Here is a 21,134-nt window from a genome sequence, read left to right on the forward strand (position 1 = left end):
ACTTAAAATTAAGGGCGGGTCAGAAAACCGAGGTGTGAGCAGTTCAATAGACAAGATATCAATGGGTGAAAATGGGTCACTCGTTAAATAATGGGGTTGGGTTGGATTGAATTAGGACATATTTTAGACCCGACCCAATTATTCGGATTGTAAATTTTTTAACTTAAATAACCTTTAAGTTGGCTCGAGTAGTTCGAATCATTTATTCAAATTTTTATTTTTAATAAAAATAAAATATTAATTTGTAAAATATCTATTTATTTATTTTCTAACCTCAATTTAAAAAATTACTTACAAATAGTTGAATTTTATTTTCAATAGTGGCTAGAAAATAAATTATTAAAATAATAATGGAATTAAATAAACTAAAAGTATTTTAAAGGTTCGATTTAACCAATCTATTGTCAGGATAACTTGTAAACCAACCCATTTATAAAGTTTTTCATTAATTTGAAATCAACCCGATTCAAATAAGTTCATAACACAACCTAAATATCACGGGCTGAATTGAACTGATCAAAATTTTTAAGTATTTTTTAAACACGTTTAATTAAATTATTTTTAGTAAGGTTGTTGGTTTTAGTTCACTCTACCTACCAAACACAATCAACCTAGGGGCAAAATGGTCATTTTGCCCCAAGCCCGAACAAAATGAAAAGAGAGAGAGAGATGAAGAAGGAGGTTAGGGTTTTGGAAGGGAAAAGACGGTGAATACCAAGAACCGCCCCTAATCCGCCATTGGATATCGAGAAATCCAGTCAAGAACGGTAAACATGAGTTTTTCATTACTTTAAACGTTTTTATATCATCCTGAGGTCGATTAAATTTTTTAAGAAAAATATGTCGTTGTAGGTGGACTAAAAGTCTACGATCAAGTGAACCAACTAATCTATAAAGTTTTTCATTAATTTGAAATCAACCCGATTCAAACAAGTTCATAACCCAACCTAAATAGCACGGATTGAGTCGAACTGATCAAATTTTTTAAACACGTTTAATTAAATTATTTTTAATAAGGTGGTTGGTTTTAGTTCACTCACCCTACCGAACACAATCAACCTAGGGGCAAAATGGTCATTTTGCCCCAAGCCCGAACAAAATGAAAAGAGAGAGAGAGGAAGGAGGTTAGGGTTTTGGAAGGGAAAAGAAGGAGAATACCAAGAACCGTCCCAAATCCGCCATTGAAGATAGAAAAATCCAACCAAGAACAGTAAACATGAGTTTTCGTTACTTTGAACGTCTTTATATCGTCCTGAGGTCAAGTAAAAATTTAAGAAAAATATGTAGTTTTAGGTGGACTAAAACGTACGATTAAGTGAACCAACTAATCTATAAAGTTTTTCATTAATTTGAAATCAACCCGATTCAAATAAGTTCATAACACAACCTAAATAGCACGGACTGGATTGAACTGATCAAAATTCTCAAATATTTTTTAAACCCGTTCAATTAAATTATTTTTAATAAGGTTGTTGGTTTTAGTTCACTCTACCTACCCAATACAACCAACCTAGGGGCAAAATGGTCATTTTGCCCCAAGCCCGGACAAAATGAAAAAGAAAAGAAGGAGAATACCAAGAAGGAGAACCGCCCCTAACCGCCATTGGATATCGAGAAATCCAGTCAAGAACGGCAAACATGAGTTTTTCATCACTTTGAACGTGTTTATATCGTCCTGAGGTCGAGTAAAAATTTTAAGAACATGTCGTTTTAGGTGGAGCCGATAACTTTATCATATATTTGAACTCAACTCGATTCAGATAAGTTCTTAATACAACTTAAATAGCTTGAATTGAGTTGAGCTGATCGGGTTTTTTCGAGTATTTTTTAAAAGCGGTTGATCAAATTACTTTTATTAAGAACTCTTCCATGATCTCGCAAGCAAAAAAGTTTCAAAATCAGGGCTGCTTATGATTGTGATTCGCTGCCGGAGCCTCCTTTTCTTCCGCCGTCTCTGCCACTCAAGTCTCCAACTTCCGGTACCTCCTCGGCCTATTGATTCTGAATCATGCACCAACTACATAAAAAATTGCAGTACAATCGAATCCTTGAAATGTGTCCACGCTTCAATTCTCAAAGCCAACCTCCACCTCAACTTGTTCTTTTGCACCACTCTCATTTCGCAGTATGCGTCGCTTGGCTCTGTTTCTTACGCCTATTCTCTCTTCTCTTTGTTGCAATCTCTTGACGTTTTTCTCTGGAATGTGATGCTTCGTGGTTTTGTTGATGCTGGGTTTTATCGTAAGGTCATGTTTCTCTATGCCCAAATGCTGGATTTGGGTATTCGACCTGATAATTTCACGTTTCCATTTGTTTTCAAGGCGTGTGGGTGTGTGCAGGATTTGGATTTTGGGGTTAGGGTTCATTATGATGCTGTGAATTTTGGGTATGAGTTGGATGTTTTTGTTGCGAATTCACTCATTGCGATGTATGGTAGATGTGGGCGTTCAGAACTTGCACGAGAGGTGTTTGATAAAATGCCTGAAAGAAATGTGGTGTCCTGGAGTTCAATCATTGGTGCTTATGCACAAAATGGTCAATATAGTTTAGGAGTGTCGTTGTTTTCGCTGATGTTGGCTGAAGGATTTCAATTAAACAGGTCTGTGCTGTTGAATGTCATGGCGTGCATACACTCAGAGAAGGAAGCTGATGATGTTTTTCGAATGGCCATGGATCATGAGCTTGGTTTAAATCAATCAGTCCAAAACGCAGCAGTTGGTATGTATGCACGATGTGGAAGAATTGACAAGGCTCAAGAGATCTTTAATGGAATTCAAAACAAGGACTTGGTGTCGTGGGCGTCGATGATTGAAGCTTACGTGCAGGCTGAACTTCCTCTGAAAGCTTTGGAGATTTTCAGAGAACTGATACTCAAAGGTATTCTGCCTGATTCTATCACCCTTTTGGGTGTAATTCGTGCTTGTTTAGCTTTAGGATCTTTTAGCCAGGCGTGTTTCGTACATGGTTTTGTTATCCGAAGGCTTTTCGGAAACCAAATAGTGGTTGAAACTGCCATTGTTGATCTCTATGTCAAATGTGGAAGTTTAATATATGCCAGAAAAGTATTTGATAACATGAAGGAAAGAAATGTTATCTCATGGAGCACCATGATTTCAGGGTATGGATTACACGGCCATGGTAGGAAGGCAATATGTCTCTTCAATGAAATGAAGAACTCAACCAAGCCTGACCACATAACATTTGTATCAATATTAGCAGCTTGTAGTCATGCTGGTTTGGTTGCAGAAGGATGGGATTGCTTCAATGCCATGTCTAGAGATTTTGAGCTGAAACCAGGACCCGAACATTACGCTTGCATGGTTGATCTCTTAGGTCGAGTTGGGCAGCTTAAAGAAGCTCGTGATTTTATCTCGAAAATGCCAATTAGACCCAATGCTGGGGTTTGGGGTGCATTACTTGGGGCATGTAGAATACATTCAAATGTAGAAATGGCTGAAGTTGCTGCAACGAATTTACTCGAGTTGGACCCGGAGAATCCTGGGAGATATGTTCTTCTGTACAATATATACCTGTCATCTGGAAAAAGAAAAGAAGCAGACCAGATTAGGGCTCTTATGAAACAAAGAGGTCTGAGAAAAATTGCAGGCCACACGATTATTCAGATGAAAAACAAGGTTCATACGTTTGTGGCCGGGGATCGATCTCATCCACAAACTGAAATGATTTACTCCGAGTTGGATAAAGTGATTTATAGGATTCAAGAAGAAGGGTATACTCCTGATTTGAATTTTGTATTACATGATGTGGAGGAAGAGACGAAGGAAAAGCTTCTATATGTGCATAGTGAAAAGCTTGCTATTGTTTTTGGGCTCTTGAATTCTGGATCAGGTAGCGTCGTTAGACTTCAGAAGAATCTCCGAGTTTGTGGTGATTGTCATACTTTTACGAAGTTTGTATCGAAGGTTGCAAGGAGAGAAATTATAGTAAGAGATGCTCGTCGGTTTCACCAATTTAAGGACGGTACTTGCTCGTGTGGGGATTATTGGTGATCCCACATCGGTTGAGGAGGAGAACAAAACATTTTTATAAGAGTATGAAAATCTCTCCCTAGCAGACACGTTTTAAAAACCTTAAGGGGAAGCCCGAAAGGGAAACCCTAAAGAGGATTGGGCTTGAGATGTTACAATTGATACACGAAGAATGAAATGCACGTGCACCACAGAGCTTGATCAACTCCTAAAAACAACGGTACTTATGATTCTAAACGCTTGCTTATCATGGAGTCTATCTAGTCTTTTACTGAATTTATTCATATTGCAGCCTTAAGAATTTCGCTTTGCTGGCCAGAAATGCAAACCATTAGTCTCATGTCATGTTCTTGTTCAATTTATGTGCTTAAATTTAGATTGATCATTGCCCTTTCTAGCATTAGCCTTCTATTCTTCAGGTATCAATCTCCTGAGTCAAGTTGAGTACGCTACTATTTTCCTTAATACAGTATACAAAATCCCAAGGATTTGGCTCTTGAGTTTAGTAGAAGAGCCTAACTCTTAGCAATCCTCTGCCATTAGTCTAAGAACACCTCAAGAACCTTGCCAAGTTAGTCCTCCCGATCTGTTTAGTTTATGCTCATAGCGTTCGAACTCATGTGCCTTCTAGAACCAGGGGTTTTCGAACTTGCTGCGTATGATTAGCTAGCATTGCAGCGGCAAGGATTAGACGTCCTCCCATACTACGGTTCCCTGCGACCCAAACCTAGTGTCACTTTAGATTAGGGAGTTGGGGCAATAATAGCTCCTCCGCATCCCAAAGCACGCTGCCCTCCTAGGCATACAACACTAAGTAATCCAAGCCAACCCACATGATCGACTAATGGTGAATAATCAAAAAAGGGAACTGTCTTCATTTTTTTTTTTTTTTTTTTTTTTTNTTTTTTTTTTTTTTTTTTTTTTGGAGGAATATTAGTATGTTCTTTTGTAGTTTGGTTATTGTATGCCCTGCTCCCTAGTGATGGCTAATGAGTATATAATTCCTTGATAAAGAATCCATTAGATACTAAAACAACTGATTGGAAGTGGGGATTTATAAAGTTGAAAGAAAACCCATTCGAGAACAACGAACACCCATTCGAGAACAACGAACGAGGTTAAAAACTATCTAGCGTGACTTTATTTCACGGTCAACTCAACTGGCACCGCATCAATATATAGGGCCTTTATCTGAAAAATGATAAACATAGGACGAATATTTAAAAATATTCAATAAGTGACAACGAAAAAGCTTCATTTCTTGAAGCCAGTAGCATCCTTGACCGAATCAACCGCGTCCTGGGCTTTGACCATCATCTGTTGTCCTGCCTCTTGTATTGTCTCCTTAGTTGATTGAGCTGCATCACTTGCCTTGTCCATCAAATTACTCGCCTTCTCCTACATATTCACATAAATCAATAGGTTACCAATTTGAGTATGAGATCAAATATGAACTGTTCAAGGCAAAGTGAACCTGTGCTTGGCCTTTGGCTTCTCCAATTTGATAGCACAGGTTCTGAGACTTGTCTGCCATTTATTTTTACAGAGGAATTCAAAAAATACACTTCTGGTGATTAATCTTTTGTTTTTGTTGATTAAGAACACTTCTGGTTGTGATTTTATAGGGTAGTTTTGGATCCAAACATTGCTTGATTAGAGTTTTAAGAAGGTGACACTTGTCATGATGTGGTTGGAGCTGTTCTACTTCAGGGCCAATTGACCAGGTCAGGTTTTGGAGTTGGAGAATGTTTCAAATCAACCATGTACCTATATAGTTTCTAAACAACTTACAAACTTAAATTAACTTTAAAAGACATTTAAGATTGTAAAAACCTTTGGAGAACAATGAAAGGTTCAGATTGTTAGGAATCACGGACCTCCATAATGGTACGATATTGTCCACTTTGAGTATAAACTCTCGTGGCTTTGCTTTGGGCTTCACCCAAAAGGCCTCCGATGGAGGGACTTTCATCCAACACCTCCCCTCGAACAAAGTACGCCTCCCCTTAATCGAGGCTCGACTTCTTTTTCTTTTTGGAGTCCTAGTCATTTTTTACTATGCCTTCGAGGCTCACAGTACTTTTGTTCGACATTTGAGGATTCTATTGACATAACTATGTTTAGGGCATTACTCTGATCCCATGTTAGAAATCACCGATCTCCACGATGGTATGATATTGTCTACTTTGAGCATAAACTCTCATGAATTTGTTCGAGTCGAGCCTCGATTAAGAGGAAGCATACTTTGTTCGAAGGGGGTGTTGGATGAAAGTCCCACGTCGGCTAATTTAGGGAATGATCATGAGTTTATAATCAAGGAATGTCATCTCCATTGGTGCGAGGCCGTTTGGGGAAGCCCAAACCAAAGCCATGAGAGCTTATACTCAAAGTGGACAATATCATACCATTGTAGAGAGGTTCATCTAACACACATATCTCTGTCAACTATATGATATTGTACACTTTCGGTTTAGGTTCTTTAAACCTTACCTAAGTCGGGTCAACTAGAAGCTGATTGAAGATTTTTTTTTTTTTAAATGTGAATTAATAAGACAATGAGTTATCTTATTTGACACGGTATTAGAAGTACTTGTTATCGTCCGACAATCATAATTCTTAATTCATATAGTTATAAGTAGACCACTTGAAATGCCTTCATTTGTCTTGTTGATATCATCTATCTTCATTTGGATCGTTCAGGAGTCATTTATTAAGTAGTTTTAAATACTCAATTCACGTTTAATAATTTTTTCAATATAAGAAAGGACCTCATGTACGGATGACGGCGTTAACCGAGGAGGTCATGGAACCCATACTAGATGGATTTACGTTGTAGACTCCATGTTAGATTAAGATACGAGCATTTTATTTTGAAATTTTGATAAGAGACGCTATATTTCTGTTTCCATCTATGTTGTTATTAATTTCTATTGATTATGTTCGAAATGAATTTATGCACGTATAAGCCTACTTTCGGTTATGTAACCCTCAAACATTATATTCACACTCTCATTTTACCGAAAATCAATGTAAAGAGATGAGCTCATACATGATGTACGCGTCCCTACAGAACATACATAGGAAGTAACCTGTGCTCGTGATGTACATGGATAGATCCCACATTTTAAATCACGGTACGTGATTATGATGTGCATTATATACATATATGTGTATAATATATAAGATGCCCGTTCTTGCCCCCTTTGTCATTCCTCACTCGTGCAAAAATTTTCATTTATTTTTACAAGGATCGTGATGAGGATCCCTCGTGGGGAACGGATTGGGTTCTCCATAGGAAAATTTTCCTTTTTTTTTTTAAATAGTTCTTCTCAAGAAACTATTCTCGGGCATAATTTCTATTTTACAATATAATTTTTATTAAAAAAATGTAAAAAAAAAAATATAATATAACGTTCTACTAATATAATCTATAAAAAAAAATCAAAATTTAATATTATAATATAATTTTTCANTGGAAAAGAACAATCCCTGTTCGTACTTCGTAACTCAGTTTATCTAACGGGAAAAAAATGTCTCATTACTCCCTCCCCATTCCTCGTTTAAACGAGAATGACTCACCCATTTGAAGCAGATTATCCAGGGGCCCAAACTCACGGGATAAATGAACATCTCTAATTATACCTGACTTATCAAATATGAAGAATTTATAGTCAATCACGACCACTCATGTGACTGGGCAAGACTATTTCAAGGTTGTACCAAAAGTGAAGTCGTAAAAAACTCGTTCACCGAGGTGAATTAGGTCAGATATTTCTCTAAGTAAACAAGTACCGATCTCATTAAAATAAGCCAATTCCATAATAATTAGATCGAGAACAAGAAAGCCATAACACCTACCTACCGATTGCAATTATTCCCCGAAGAAATTACCGAAAAAAGAAAAAAAAAACGCTACGTTTACCCCTTTAAGAATCTTTAATGAAGCTCAAAGCCTTTGACATTTACACACAAAACACTCAAATTGAATAATTATTTTGAAAGATGAGACATTTTCAAGTAAGAACACAACGTAAAAGTGCAACCATTTAATGTGAAAAGGCATACTTTTAGAAGTGGATGATGCATTCATATGGTTCAACTTTAGAATCATTCATTCATTTTTAAATTTCAAAAATTAAAAAATTTCCCCTTTTTAATTTATGGGAGTAGGTTTAATTTGGTGAGTCTCTTTCCCGCCCCGCTTTACACCGAACAATAATTTTATTTTTAAGTCAAACAACGAGGGAGTCCTTCATAAATACCCTTATTTTGAAAAGATATAAAAAATTGCGATAAGACCCTTAACGTTCATAAACATTTCAAAACTGCCCTTAAAGTAAAATCGTTTAAGACCCTTAACGTTCACAAACATTTCAAGACTGCCCTTAAAGTAAAATCGTTTAAGGCCCTTAACGTTCAAAAACATTTCAAGACTACCCTTAAAGTAAAATCGTTTAAGACCCTTAACGTTAAAAAACATTTCAAGACTGCCCTTAAAGTAAAATCGTTTAAGACCCTTAACGTTAAAAAACATTTCAAGACTGCCCTTAAAGTAAAATCGTTAAAGACCCTTAATGTGCACAAACATTTCAAGACTGTCCTTAAAGTAAAATCGCTTAAGACCCTTAACGTTCACAAACATTTCAAGACTGCCCTTAAAGTAAAATTGTTTAAGACCCTTAACGTGCACAAACATTTCAAGACTGCCCTTAAAGTAAAATCGTTTAAGACCCTTAACGTTCAAAAAAATTTCAAGACTGCTTTTAAAGTAAAATCGTTTAAGACCCTTAACGTTCAAAAACATTTCAAGACTGCCCTTAAAGTAAAATCGTTTAAGACCCCTTAACGTTCAAAAACATTTCAAGACTGTTTTTAAAGTAAAATCGTTTAAGACCCTTAACGTTACAAACATTTCAAGACTGCCCTTAAAGTAAAATCGTTTAAGACCATTAATGTTCACAAACATTTCAAGACTGCCCTTAAAATAAAATCGTTTAAGACCCTTAACGTTCAAAAACATTTCAAGACTGCCCTTAAAGTAAAATCGTTTAAGATGCTTAACGTTCAAAAACATTTCAAAACTGTCTTTAAAGTAAAATCGTTTAAGATGCTTAACGTTCAAAAACATTTCAAAACTGTTCTTAAAGTAAAATCGTTTAGAATTCTAGACATAAATTTGAATTTGGAATCACGTGGTAGTGACCCAAAACGAAACATTTGGATCACCGAGCCATTTAGGTCAACGCTTCATGGTTCCAAGTTTTAGTTTTGATCGAAAAACTTTAAAGAATTACTATAAGGGTAGTTTTGATTTTGGAATATTTATGAAAAGTTAAGGATAATATTGTAATTTTGAAAAATAAAAGTTTGTTTTTTAAATGATAACATTTTAGTAGTAATGGAATAATGAAGTGTAGTTAGGTGGAAGTTTGAAAATATAAAGTTATTTAAAAATGTTTCTAAATTATCATTTTTAAATAAATAAAAAGTTTAAATTTCATTAATAAAAAAAAGAAATTTTAAATGAATATATCTCTTCCTTTTCAAAAATACTCTTGAACTTTTAACCATATTTCAAAAATACTCTTAAATATTATTTTTTTTTATTAATATCCTTTAATTAAAAAAATTAAAAATATATTTACTCTCGATATCAATTTTACAAAAATATCCTTGAAATTTTAAAAATAACATTAACACCATTTATCTTTATAAAAAAAATAAAAAAAATTTGTACTGTTTATCCACACTTCATAGATTATCTTCAAATATTTTAATGTTATTTATTTACGTAAGAATACCTAAAAAAAATTTAAATGTATTTTTAAATTTTTTTTAAAAATTAAATGGTCACTTTCATAAAATAATGAATCAAATGTGAAAGCGTTTGGACCTCGTTTTTTTTTTACACGGTTACTTTTCGATGGGTTTAATATAAATAATAATAATTATCATTGCCGATAGAAATGGTCTTATTTAGGTTTTTACTTTCGGACTTTCAGTTAAGGTTTTTAGAACGTGTATGCTAAGGAGATGTTTCTACGTCCTTGTAAAAGACGTTTGGTTCTCGTTCCCAATCGATGTGGGATCTTAAAATCCACCCCGGAAGTTTTCATACCCTTATAAAGATATTTCGTTCAATTCTCCAACTGATGTGGGATCTGACAACATTACATATATATTAGAAATTGTCTTATTTGGGTGTTTCCTTTCGGACTTCCCCTCGAGATTTTTAGAACATGTATGCTAAGGAGATGTTTCCACGTCCTTATAAAAAACGTTTGGTTCTCCTCCTGAATCGATGTGGGATCTTACAACCTACTCCCGAGGTTTTCATACCTTTGTAAAGATATTTCGTTCAATTCTCGAGCTGATGTGGGATCTGACAACATTACATATATATATATATTAGAAATGGTCTTATTCGGGTTTTTCCTTACCGACTTCCCCTCAAGATTTTTAAAACGCGTATGTTGAGGACATGTTTCTACACCCTTATAAAAAAAACATTTTATTCTCCTCCCTAATCGATGTGGGACCTCAAAATTCACTCCCGAAGTTTTCACACCTTTATAAAAAAAATATTTCGTTCAATTCTCCAATCGATGTGGGATCTAACAACATTACATCTATATATATATATGTATATATATACATGTAAATAAGACCATTTCTTATGTATATTTATATATATATACACATATACATATATTCTCTATATATATATATACACATATACATATATTCTCTATATATATATATATATTTATACATATATATATATATGTATACATTTGTATATATATATATATACATTATATATATATACAGTATACATATATACATGTGTATATATGTATTATATACATGTGTATATATGTATTATATACATGTATATATATGTATTATATACATGTGTATATATGTATATACATGTGTATATATATATCTATATCTATATATATATATATAAGAAATTGTCTTATTTGGGTTTTTATTTTCCAATTTCCTCTCAATATTTTTAGAACGTATCTGTTGAGGACATGTTTCTACACCCTTGTAAAAAAAAACGTTTCGTTCTCTCCCCCAATTGATGTGAGATCTCACAATGCACACCTGAGGTTTTCGTACCCTTATAAAAAATACTTCGTTCAATTCTCCCACCGATATAGAATCTAACAAAATATATATATATATATATATATATATATATATATATATATATATGTGTGTGTATGTATATGTATATATATATGTGTGTATGTATATGTATATATATATATATATATATATGTATATTGGAAATGTCATTATTTGAAGATGATGACATAAGGATGATGTATTTAGTTTCTTAAATAAATAAATTTAATATAAATTACGATCGAATTGACTTTATTTATGAAATTTGAGTTTTCTATTTAATTCTTAGATTTAAAAATATTCAATTTATAAAGGTAGAGGCGTGGAGACGTGCAAAATTAACTTGGAAGTGCCCTCGACATCCTATTTGAACTTGGAAGTGTGCTTTCTCTTGGGGTCTTCTTTACCTTCAACGCCACGATTCTTCTCGAGCTTGCTTCAAACTTCGTCATGTCATGGTCATCTCAAACATCTTTGTCCTTGATTCATTCATTTTCCTCTCATTTCTTCTACTCAGTTTGAAGCTTAGTTGCAATGTTGCAAGTGACCGCTGACGAGACATGAGAGAATGAAAGGCAGGAGCTCACCTAAGGCACGAGAGATGAATTTGTGTACCGAGCCTAGTGTGATTCAAATTTTGATTCGTGTATACTAAATTGTACCATCAACAAAAATTCTTGAATTTACTGAAACATACGAGATTTTGAGTTGAGCTGAACGGGTGCTCTCTTGGCAAAACTTGAAAAGAGAGAGAGAGAGAGAGAGAAGCTAAAAAAGGTAGGTTAAAGTAGGTCGAGACGAAAAAAGAGAGCTCACTTGACTCCCTAAACTTAATCAACACCTAGGAGATATATCCTTCGTCTAGTCCCTCAAGACAAAGAACACGAGAGATAAAACTACAAAGCCACTTTTAGCACATGATTGACCATGTGAATGGCAAAAAGTTCGTTGATCATCAACTTCTCCCCACTCTCGTACGGATCTTAGATGACGATTCAAAAGTCGATAGCCCCCTAGTTATTTGAGGAAAGTTGAATAGGAGCCAATTCGATCTGGCTCATGAAGAACTGAGAAAACGACGACAAGGGAAGCCTTAACCCCATTCCGAACATTTTAGGGTACATCCCAACGTCCCCCACCTGTAGATTCTCGATCGACTCATTCGCCCAAGACAACTAAAACTGAATGCTAGGGGGTACGCCAAGCCAATCCCCCGTAAGGATAACTTGATCGCAGTCATGGTGGAAGAACCAACCTGTGACACCCGAGTAAAAGAGGGATACATGAATGAACCGAGACCACATCTGAATGAGAACGATGTTGATGATAAGATGGCTAAATATATGAATTTCATGGTTAAGCGTGCTTTACTTAGCAATTCTATGTTGGATGACCTCTTAAGAATTTTATTAGGATGCATGTGAGTGATGAAAAAACATGCGGAAAAGACTTATATTGGTCTATGGGAATAGTTTTCACTCTTAGAGACGGGAAGTAGGTGACACGATCATGTCGTAAAGGATGAAGGGGAATGTTGACGTCATCAAGTGTTGAATCCAAATTCTAGGCATGGATCGCTATAAATGGTATCAGAGCGGTACCTCTCCCAGTAAGACGTAGTTTGAGGACGGACCAATGCAGAAACTGGTGAGCATGTGACACCCGAGTAAAGAAGGGGTACATGAATGAACTGAGACCATATATGAATGAAAACGATCTTGATAATAGGATGACTAAGAAAGATTTAAAAGAATTGAAAGTCATTATACAAATAAGGAAAGGTTTGTAGCCCCGTATAAAGGTGTTTCGTTCTCCTCCCCAACCAACATGGGATCTCACAATCCACTCCCTTCGAGGCCCAGCGTCTTGGCTGGCACTCGTTCCTTTCTCCCATCAATGTGGTTGGCACATCGCCTCATGTCCACCCTCATTCGAGGCTCAGCGTCCTCTCTAACACATCACCTCATGTCCACCCCCATTCGGGACTCAGCCTCCTCACTAGCACATCGTCTCATGTCCACCCTTATTCGGGGCTAAGCCTCCTCGCTGACACATCACCCCGTCCGGTATCTAGCTCTGGTATGTTCGCTATCTGATATTATCCTCTTTGAGATTTCCCTTTCGGGCTTCACCTCAAGGATTTTAAAACGTCTTTGCTAGGGAGAGGTTTCTACACTCTTATAAAGGGTGCTTCGTTCTCCTCCCCGATCGATGTGGGATCTCACAAAAAACTAAAAGAAAAGTCATCCGACCCTTTACTTCCAAAGAAAATATTTATGATGGAATTTATAAATTTTAAAATAAGTTGGAAGATGCTTGACTATATTGACTCAATTTTCCTCTCATATGTTACTCTATAAAAAGAAATCTTTATATCTTATCTTCTAACTTCTTTTTTGGTGCAAAATTATTATTTATATATTAATATTTTTAATCATTTTATGATATTTTCTCGTTCTTATCAAATAAAAATATATTTTTTTGCCAAAGTAAACACGAAGGGCGAAAATTAAATAATTAATTTTTTTTCTATCATGGACGATTGTAACGACCCTATTTAGCTTAAGACCGAACCGTTATTACATGCATATCAGGTATGTTTGTCAAATGAACTCGAGCAAAAATAACTAAGCTTTAAAGTCGGTGTAAGAACCGTTAAAACAGCTAGAAGTCATCCCCGATCAGAGGATGTACTTTCACTACCGAGTATGATTGGATACATAATAGTTCTCACTAAGTGACTCACGTGCATGCACATGGAGCATTAGGTGAGCCCATTAACGTATTTTTTAGGTATTACTATAAGTTTGTGCACGCTCACATAGTTGAAAACAGAAAATAAAAATGATAATGAAATATCGTAAATGGACATGCTCATACAATGCATGACTGAAGAAGTAATCCATGACTCGGGTCTCCTTATTCAAATCTTCATTTAGTTCTACGGTGCAATAATAAAGATACATATGTAGTATAATGCTAATATCTGATCAGACAAGTTATTCACTATATCATCGTCCATTTCAATGTTACGGTAGTACATGATGTTACATAAGATGCTAATGATGTGATATAATATGACACGATGCATGATATGAATGATCTACGGCAAAACGTGTCGACATAATGAACAACTCCAATTTATGTCTGGAAAGGTACGATGAAAATGATATGTTATGAAGGAAAAACAGAAGGATTGTCTTACATGATAATAAATAAAAATGTTGGGACGTCATGCATCATTGTGTGTTCATACATTGGCGAATACTCCTCTTTTATGATGGTACAGACGTGTATACTATGTGGCAGGAAAACGATCATTATATTTATCATAATGGTGCGATGGTCGCTATACCTAACGGGTGTTCGACATCAACAACTCCAGAGAATGCTCGCCCAACCATAAAAAGGGCCAAGGTGGTGTGCGAACCGACTGGTGGGTATATACGCGCACGTGTGGACCGTGTGTAAAACAGTAAATACACATCCAATTAACCCATTTAGGATGGTCGTCTAAGAACATATAGATTGATATGATAGGTCCCGCCCATGATTGTATGGGCTTGCATCTAACCTCAATAGTGGGGTCACTTACATAGTATTTCTTAAAATACTCAAGTCACGTGCTACTTCTATTTCAGGTAAAGACAAGGCACTGTTGTACGCGATGACGACATTGCAATTCGAGATCATGGCACATGCATAGGGTAGTTCTATTTATTTTATTAGATTTAGGTTAGAATATAGTGTTTTTTAATTTTAATGTTTATTTATTTCATTTAGTTTTTCATTGTGTCGTTTTAAAATGTTTACGAACACGTAAGTTTATGGCAGTGTTTTAAGATGAAGTTTAAACGCTTATTTTCGCACAAAATGATCACGTTATGAGGATGGTAGCAACTCTAGGTAAGTAGAAATCTAAGGTCGTTACATCGAGAGTTAGAGTTGGATCTAGAGCGGGTTATCGACCACTCATTCAAGCCCAAACCCTTGTTACAGTCACGACCTACAAACCGTGCCTCAACCCAATAAGCGCAACCTTGAAGCGTTCGGTCCACTGGTTGACACGACCCGAAAACCCGCTTGCAACCAAGAAACTTGCACGCAACCTGAACGACCTAGTTCGTCCTTTGCATGTGCGTGCACCCACCTTAATCGCGACTCAATTATGCTATTTTCTTGCACTCGGCTTTGGCTTAAGCTTGATGGCTCTAGCCGCTCAAATTTGGCTTTTTCCACTCGATATAGAGTTTTTAGACTTGTTACCTACGTTTTCGACCCACTCAAAGCTGATTTTGACCTTATAGTAGGCGGTTAAGGTTAGTTTAATCCCCAATTGCTCAATTTAAATTATTTTAAGCTATAAATTGAAATTATTTAAGAATTAGGTAAGTTAATTTCATTATAATATTTCAAATATGATGTCGTGGGTCCACCAAGGTTGAAATGAACTTTAAGGGACGAAGTCAAGCCAGTTTTAAAAATAACTTGGGACCTCGGCTCAGGCCAACCAAGTAAGTGGCTCCACTATCAGCTTGGTTAGATGAATTGTATTATGTATGATGATGTGTAACCCGTGGCCCATGCACATGTCTTGATTGATATGTTATGCTATGCTAAGTTATGTGATGCTATGCTATGACACGCCATGTTATGTGATGTTATGTCCTGATATGTTATAGTATGTTATACTATGTATTACGGAATGTAATAGAATTATGTAAGCATAATTCACATATTTATTATATTATACATAAATGGAAGTTTGTCTTATGTTCATATATTATGTCATGATTAAAGTTATGGGGATCTCATGAATATTTGTGTGACACGTGCATCGGAATACTTCCTCACTATGATTAGTACGATGCATACATTATGATTTACGACATCATATTCACCATGATGTTACGCAGTCCTTTCCGTTCGTGGTGTTTGGTATACAACCTGTTAGTGAGTGCTAGCTCGACGATCCAGGCCCAGAGGGTATGCGAGCATTTTTGGCGCGCCCCATGCTTACACGTGTTGGTCATGTGTAGAGAAATACTACACATCCAACCTTACCCGGACAGGAAAGATGCTTAATGTTATGCTATGTTATGTTAAAAGAATAGGTCTCACCATGTTGCATGTGTTTGCATTTCTCAACCCCAATAGTGGAGTTACTTACTGAGTATTAGTCATGTGCTACTCTTACATTTCAAGTAAAGCTAAGACACCTATGTACGGATGACAGTGGCGTCGTGACAAAAGCCATAGATTGCTTAGGGTCGTTACAACATACATCTGGGTCTAGATTTTGTAGTCATTAGTCTTTGGACACGTGAACTGGATTGAGCTTTGCTTAGACTAATCATTCGAAGGACTAACCGACTAACTTAACCATAGATTGCTTCTTCTTCATCTGTCAAACCGAGTGTCGGTCCGCAGTCTCGTGATCCAATAGTTGTGGACTAGGGTGACAAAGCTCTTAAAATGATGAATGGTACAAAAACGTGGCAGTGGGCCACGTCACTGCCACGTTTAATGATAATGTGTGGGCCACGCAAAAATAAATTGATTTAGAAATCCACGTGTCTCCCTTTTACCACCCGCCTTCGTGGAAAACATTTACACGGTTCTTTTTTTAAAATATAATTTCTTTAAATTATGTTAGGTACGTTGACTTTCTATATTTAAATAATAATAAATAAATAAATAAATAAACCATTTGGAAATTTCCTTTTTTTTCCTTGTATTTCCATTTATCATTTTTTTTATTTTAATTAAAAAATAATTAATGTATAATCAATTACCAATAAAATTTTAAAAAATCTAATTGATAATTAAATTTAACAAAATAATAATAATAATAATAATAATCTCGTACCTTAGCTACTGTATTAAAAACGTCTATTTATTCATTTAATTAAAATTATTTAACACTCCTTTAAATTATTCTCTTTTATTTATTATTTATTTGTGGTAAGGAAATGAAAAAATAATAAAATTAAGAAGAATATTAAAATTAAATAAAAAAAATATAAGTATGCATAATAAATAAATAAATAACAATAAAACTAAAATTATCTAAAAAAACAACATTTTTTTAATATTTTTTTAAAAAATTATCGGGAGAAAAATATGAAGAGAAAATAGACGTAGGTGTAAGAAATAACGAATCCGTAATTTTTAAAAGAGAATTCTAAGAGAAGGTCCGTTTTGCTTCTAGAAGTTTAAGACTTTAATTCATACATTATTTGTCTCCATTATACCAAAATCTCGTGCAATAAACAGACACGTGCGAAGGGTTTGTAATCACGAAATAGATGGAAAAAGAAAATTTTTAAATGTACACGTATATTACAAATTAAAAGTATGAAATAAAATCTCGACACACGAGACATGAAAAATTAACGAAGATTATTGAACTTGGGAAGAAAACGCTTTGGGCTTCCCAAAAGACCTCATACCAATGGAGAAAGTATTATTTGATTATAAACCCATGAACATTCCCTAAATTAGTCGATGTGGGACTTTCATCATCCAACAGTGTCGTCTATCATAAAAAAACTAAAATGGTGAACAAACCCGAGAAATTTTCATAGTTTTTGTTGAACACTACAGCCACTAATTAAGCAAAAGATCACGAGTATATAAGTAAACGACACGATTTTTATTAATATGAACCCATTTAAAAAAATCAAAAATAAAATTACGAGAATTTATATGCTGACAAGATATTTATATTTATTTTATTTATTTTTTCCAAAGGAGAGGAGAGAGAAAAGAAGAAAGAAATGAGAAAAAAAATAATTTTTTACTTTGAAAATTAAATTAAAAGAAAACAAAAAAACTCAAATGATTAAAAATTATAATATTTTTTTAATCATAAAAGGTCACAAATACTTTCAAACTTTAAATTTTATTTAAATAATTTTAAATAAAAAAATTCATTTTTTAATTAGATAAAAATTAATTTACACCCATCTAAAATTAAAAATTAAATAACTAAAATATTTTTTTTTGACATAAAAAAAGAAAAATTAAAATTTTAGAGTTTAATAATAATAAAATTCAACCATTTGAAAAATAAATAAATATATATATATTTTTTAATTAAAACATAATAATAATAATAATAAATAAATACAAATTTGACTTCAAAAAGCAATTTGAGGCCACACATACAACCTTTGACTGTGAGTAGTGAATCTCATAACATGTTCTTCAATTTTAATTAATTAATTAATTATTATTATTATTATTAATTACAAATAATAATAATAATAATAATAATAATAATAATTTTCCTTTTGAAATGAATCTTCAAAGCGACCAAGTCACTGGTCTTCACTCCCACCGCGTTCCCCTTCTTCTTCATATCACCTATAAACATTTTGACTCTCAAAATCAAAATCAAAATCAAAATCAAGATCAAAAGCTTCCATTGAACATCAAATTCCCTTTGCTGTTCTTCATCCTCATGAGATTTCTATGGATTTTCTATGGATTTTCCTGTTCTTCCCCTGTTTCTTCACCATCGTTTCTTCTTTATCCTCTGTTTCCATTTCTGAAACTGGGAACCAGACGTTGATTTGCAGTTTGAATTCTCGATTTTCTTTGAATTGTTCTAGTTTTCCTTCTGGGATTCAAATTCCCTTCCAACCCAATGATTCTTACTCCGGGATCGTCGCCGGAGATGGGTTCTTTTGTGGGTTGAGAGATTTTCCGACCGCCGCCAAATCCGTCCTTGTTTGTTGGAGATACTCTGTAAATGGAACAAACATGGAACCCAGAGTGGTTTATAACGGCCCGAATTTGAAGGAGCTTCGAGCTGGAAATTCCCACATTTGTGGAGTTGTTAACGCCACTAATCGTCTTCAATGTTGGCAATGGCGGCGGTTCACTCGGTATTTCACTTTTGATTTCTTGTCCATTGCTGTCGGTGGTGATTTCGTTTGTGGTCTCTCTGTCGCCGGCGAGATTCGTTGCGATGGAACTGGGAATTCCGCCGCTGCCGCCTTCGGCGGCAGCGGCTACAAGGCGGTTGCTGCTGGGTTCCGGCATGTATGTGGGATTGATTTGAGGAATGAACTGGCATGTTGGGGGGTGGGAGCCGGAGAGATTCCGACCGGGGAGTTTAAATTGTTGGCTTTGGGGGATAATCGGAGCTGTGGTCTCCGGTTGAATGGGACGGCGGTTTGTTGGGGTGAAAAGAGTTTTACCTTGCCGGAGAGGTTAAAAGGGGAGTTTTTTACTGCGATTGAGGCGAAGAAAAACGTGTTTTGTGGTGTTTTGAGACGGAATTTCTCTTTACTCTGCTGGGGAAATGAAATTTTCAACCGGAATTTGTTCTCTGTTTTTGATTTTGTTCCACCTGGTTCTTGTAGATCGGAATGCCCATGTGGCCCATTAGCTAACACAGCTCAATTCTGTACTCAAACAACCATGATTTGCAAGCCTTGTGAAGAAAGACCTCCTCTTCTTCCGCCGCCGTCCCCCGCCGCACCGCCGCAGCATTCCCATCACTCCTCTGGCCAACGGTGGAGTGGCAGAATGGTGGCTCTACTTGTAGTGGGCTGCGTTGGGAGCTTGTCATTAGTACTCATTTGTTCCTTTTTTGTGTACAAATACTGTAAAAACAGAGTCTGTCGTGTTCATGATTCTGGCCCAATGGAGGATCCTGTCGGAACTAGCGGCGGCGGTGGCGGCGGCGGTGACGGCCGCCGTGATACGGCGGCCGGTCGGAAGAAGGTGTTGGAGAAGAGATTGAGCCATTTGATTAGCTTGGGAAATGGTGGGCAATTGGGCCAATTGGAGGACTTTCCACTTTCAACTCTTCTTGAAGCAACGAACAATTTCTCTGAAGAACACAAAATTGGGAATGGAAGCTTTGGATCGGTTTATAGAGGTGTGTTGAGTGATGGTCGTGAAGTAGCTATAAAACGAGCTGAATTCTCTCCAATGTGGGAGACAAAGAGACAAGAAGACAAAGACAACGCTTTCCTTAACGAGCTCGAATCATTGTCTCGCATTAGCCACAAGAATCTCGTACGTCTTCTCGGCTTCTTCGACGACACCCACGAGAGAGTATTAGTGTATGAATTCATGAGCAACGGCACACTCCACGACCATCTCCACAAGCTCCCATTCTCGTCACTTTCTGCTTCCTGGGCTCGTCGTATTGCTGTTGCACTTGATGCTGCTAGAGGAATACAGTATCTCCATGATTACCTCTCCCCACCGATCATCCACCGCGATATCAAGTCGTCGAATATCCTCCTCGACGATAGATGGACGGCGAAGGTCTCGGACTTTGGACTGTCACTGATGGGGCCAGACGATGATGCATCGCACTTGTCGTTACGTGCAGCTGGAACAGTGGGGTATATGGATCCAGAGTACTATAGGTTGCAACAGCTTACGACGAAGAGTGACGTGTATAGCTTTGGGGTTGTATTGTTAGAGCTGTTGTCGGGGTGTAAGGCGATTCACAAGAACGAGAACGGGGTGCCGAGGAACGTGGTGGATGTGGTGGTGCCCTACATTGTGAGAGATGAGATTCATAGGGTGTTGGATTTGAGAGTGCCGGCGCCAACGCCGTTTGAGATAGAGGCAGTGAAGTATGTGGGGTATTTAGCGGCTGATTGTGTTATTACGGAAGGAAGGCATAGGCCTTCTATGACGGATATTGTAAATTGTTTGGAGAGGGCCTTGGCTGCTTGTTTGGCGCCTACAACCCTCTCTAGATCTTCAACTGAGTCATCAATGTAGAGCATTTGTTCAAATTAAATTGAATTCATTCAACATTCTTTCAAACCCTTCGACGATAATGATAAACTTCGATGCTTTTGATCTGTTTCGTCCGCTAAATTTTATGTTTTTTTGAATTCGTTATGAACCGTCAGGGAATGATGGGATGTGTTGTCACAAACTTTGAAAGTTGACAATGATAACCGACTGTTCCGTCCGACAATGATAAACGACTTTGAAAGTTAACACAAACTTCTGTCTCGCCCGAAT

At 36.0% G+C, this 21,134-nt stretch overlaps 2 protein-coding genes across 4 annotated transcripts; both read left to right on the forward strand.

The window, feature by feature from the left end:
- Positions 1-1,828: 1,828 nt before the first annotated feature.
- LOC111797146 (pentatricopeptide repeat-containing protein At1g11290, chloroplastic-like) lies at positions 1,829-4,347 on the forward strand. 3 transcript variants are annotated; one of them, XM_023680069.1, is made up of 2 exons: positions 1,829-2,877; positions 3,118-4,347. In XM_023680069.1, exons 1-2 carry the CDS (start codon positions 1,911-1,913, stop codon positions 4,008-4,010), a joined length of 1,860 nt encoding a protein of 619 aa, XP_023535837.1. In that variant the 5' UTR covers positions 1,829-1,910; the 3' UTR covers positions 4,011-4,347. The 3 variants fall into 3 exon arrangements, with proteins under 3 accessions (XP_023535837.1, XP_023535838.1, XP_023535836.1); XM_023680070.1 differs by having other exon boundaries at positions 1,829-2,125; positions 2,600-4,347; XM_023680068.1 differs by having other exon boundaries at positions 1,829-4,347.
- A 14,216-nt stretch (positions 4,348-18,563) lies between these two features.
- On the forward strand, positions 18,564-20,890 carry LOC111797566 (serine/threonine-protein kinase-like protein CCR4). The gene has a single exon (XM_023680612.1). The coding sequence runs from the start codon at positions 18,606-18,608 to the stop codon at positions 20,883-20,885; it is 2,280 nt and encodes a 759-aa protein (XP_023536380.1). The 5' UTR covers positions 18,564-18,605; the 3' UTR covers positions 20,886-20,890.
- The last annotated feature ends 244 nt before the right edge of the window (positions 20,891-21,134 follow it).

Source organism: Cucurbita pepo, chromosome LG06, assembly GCF_002806865.2.
Source record: "Cucurbita pepo subsp. pepo cultivar mu-cu-16 chromosome LG06, ASM280686v2, whole genome shotgun sequence".
NCBI classification, from domain to species: Eukaryota; Viridiplantae; Streptophyta; class Magnoliopsida; order Cucurbitales; family Cucurbitaceae; genus Cucurbita; species Cucurbita pepo.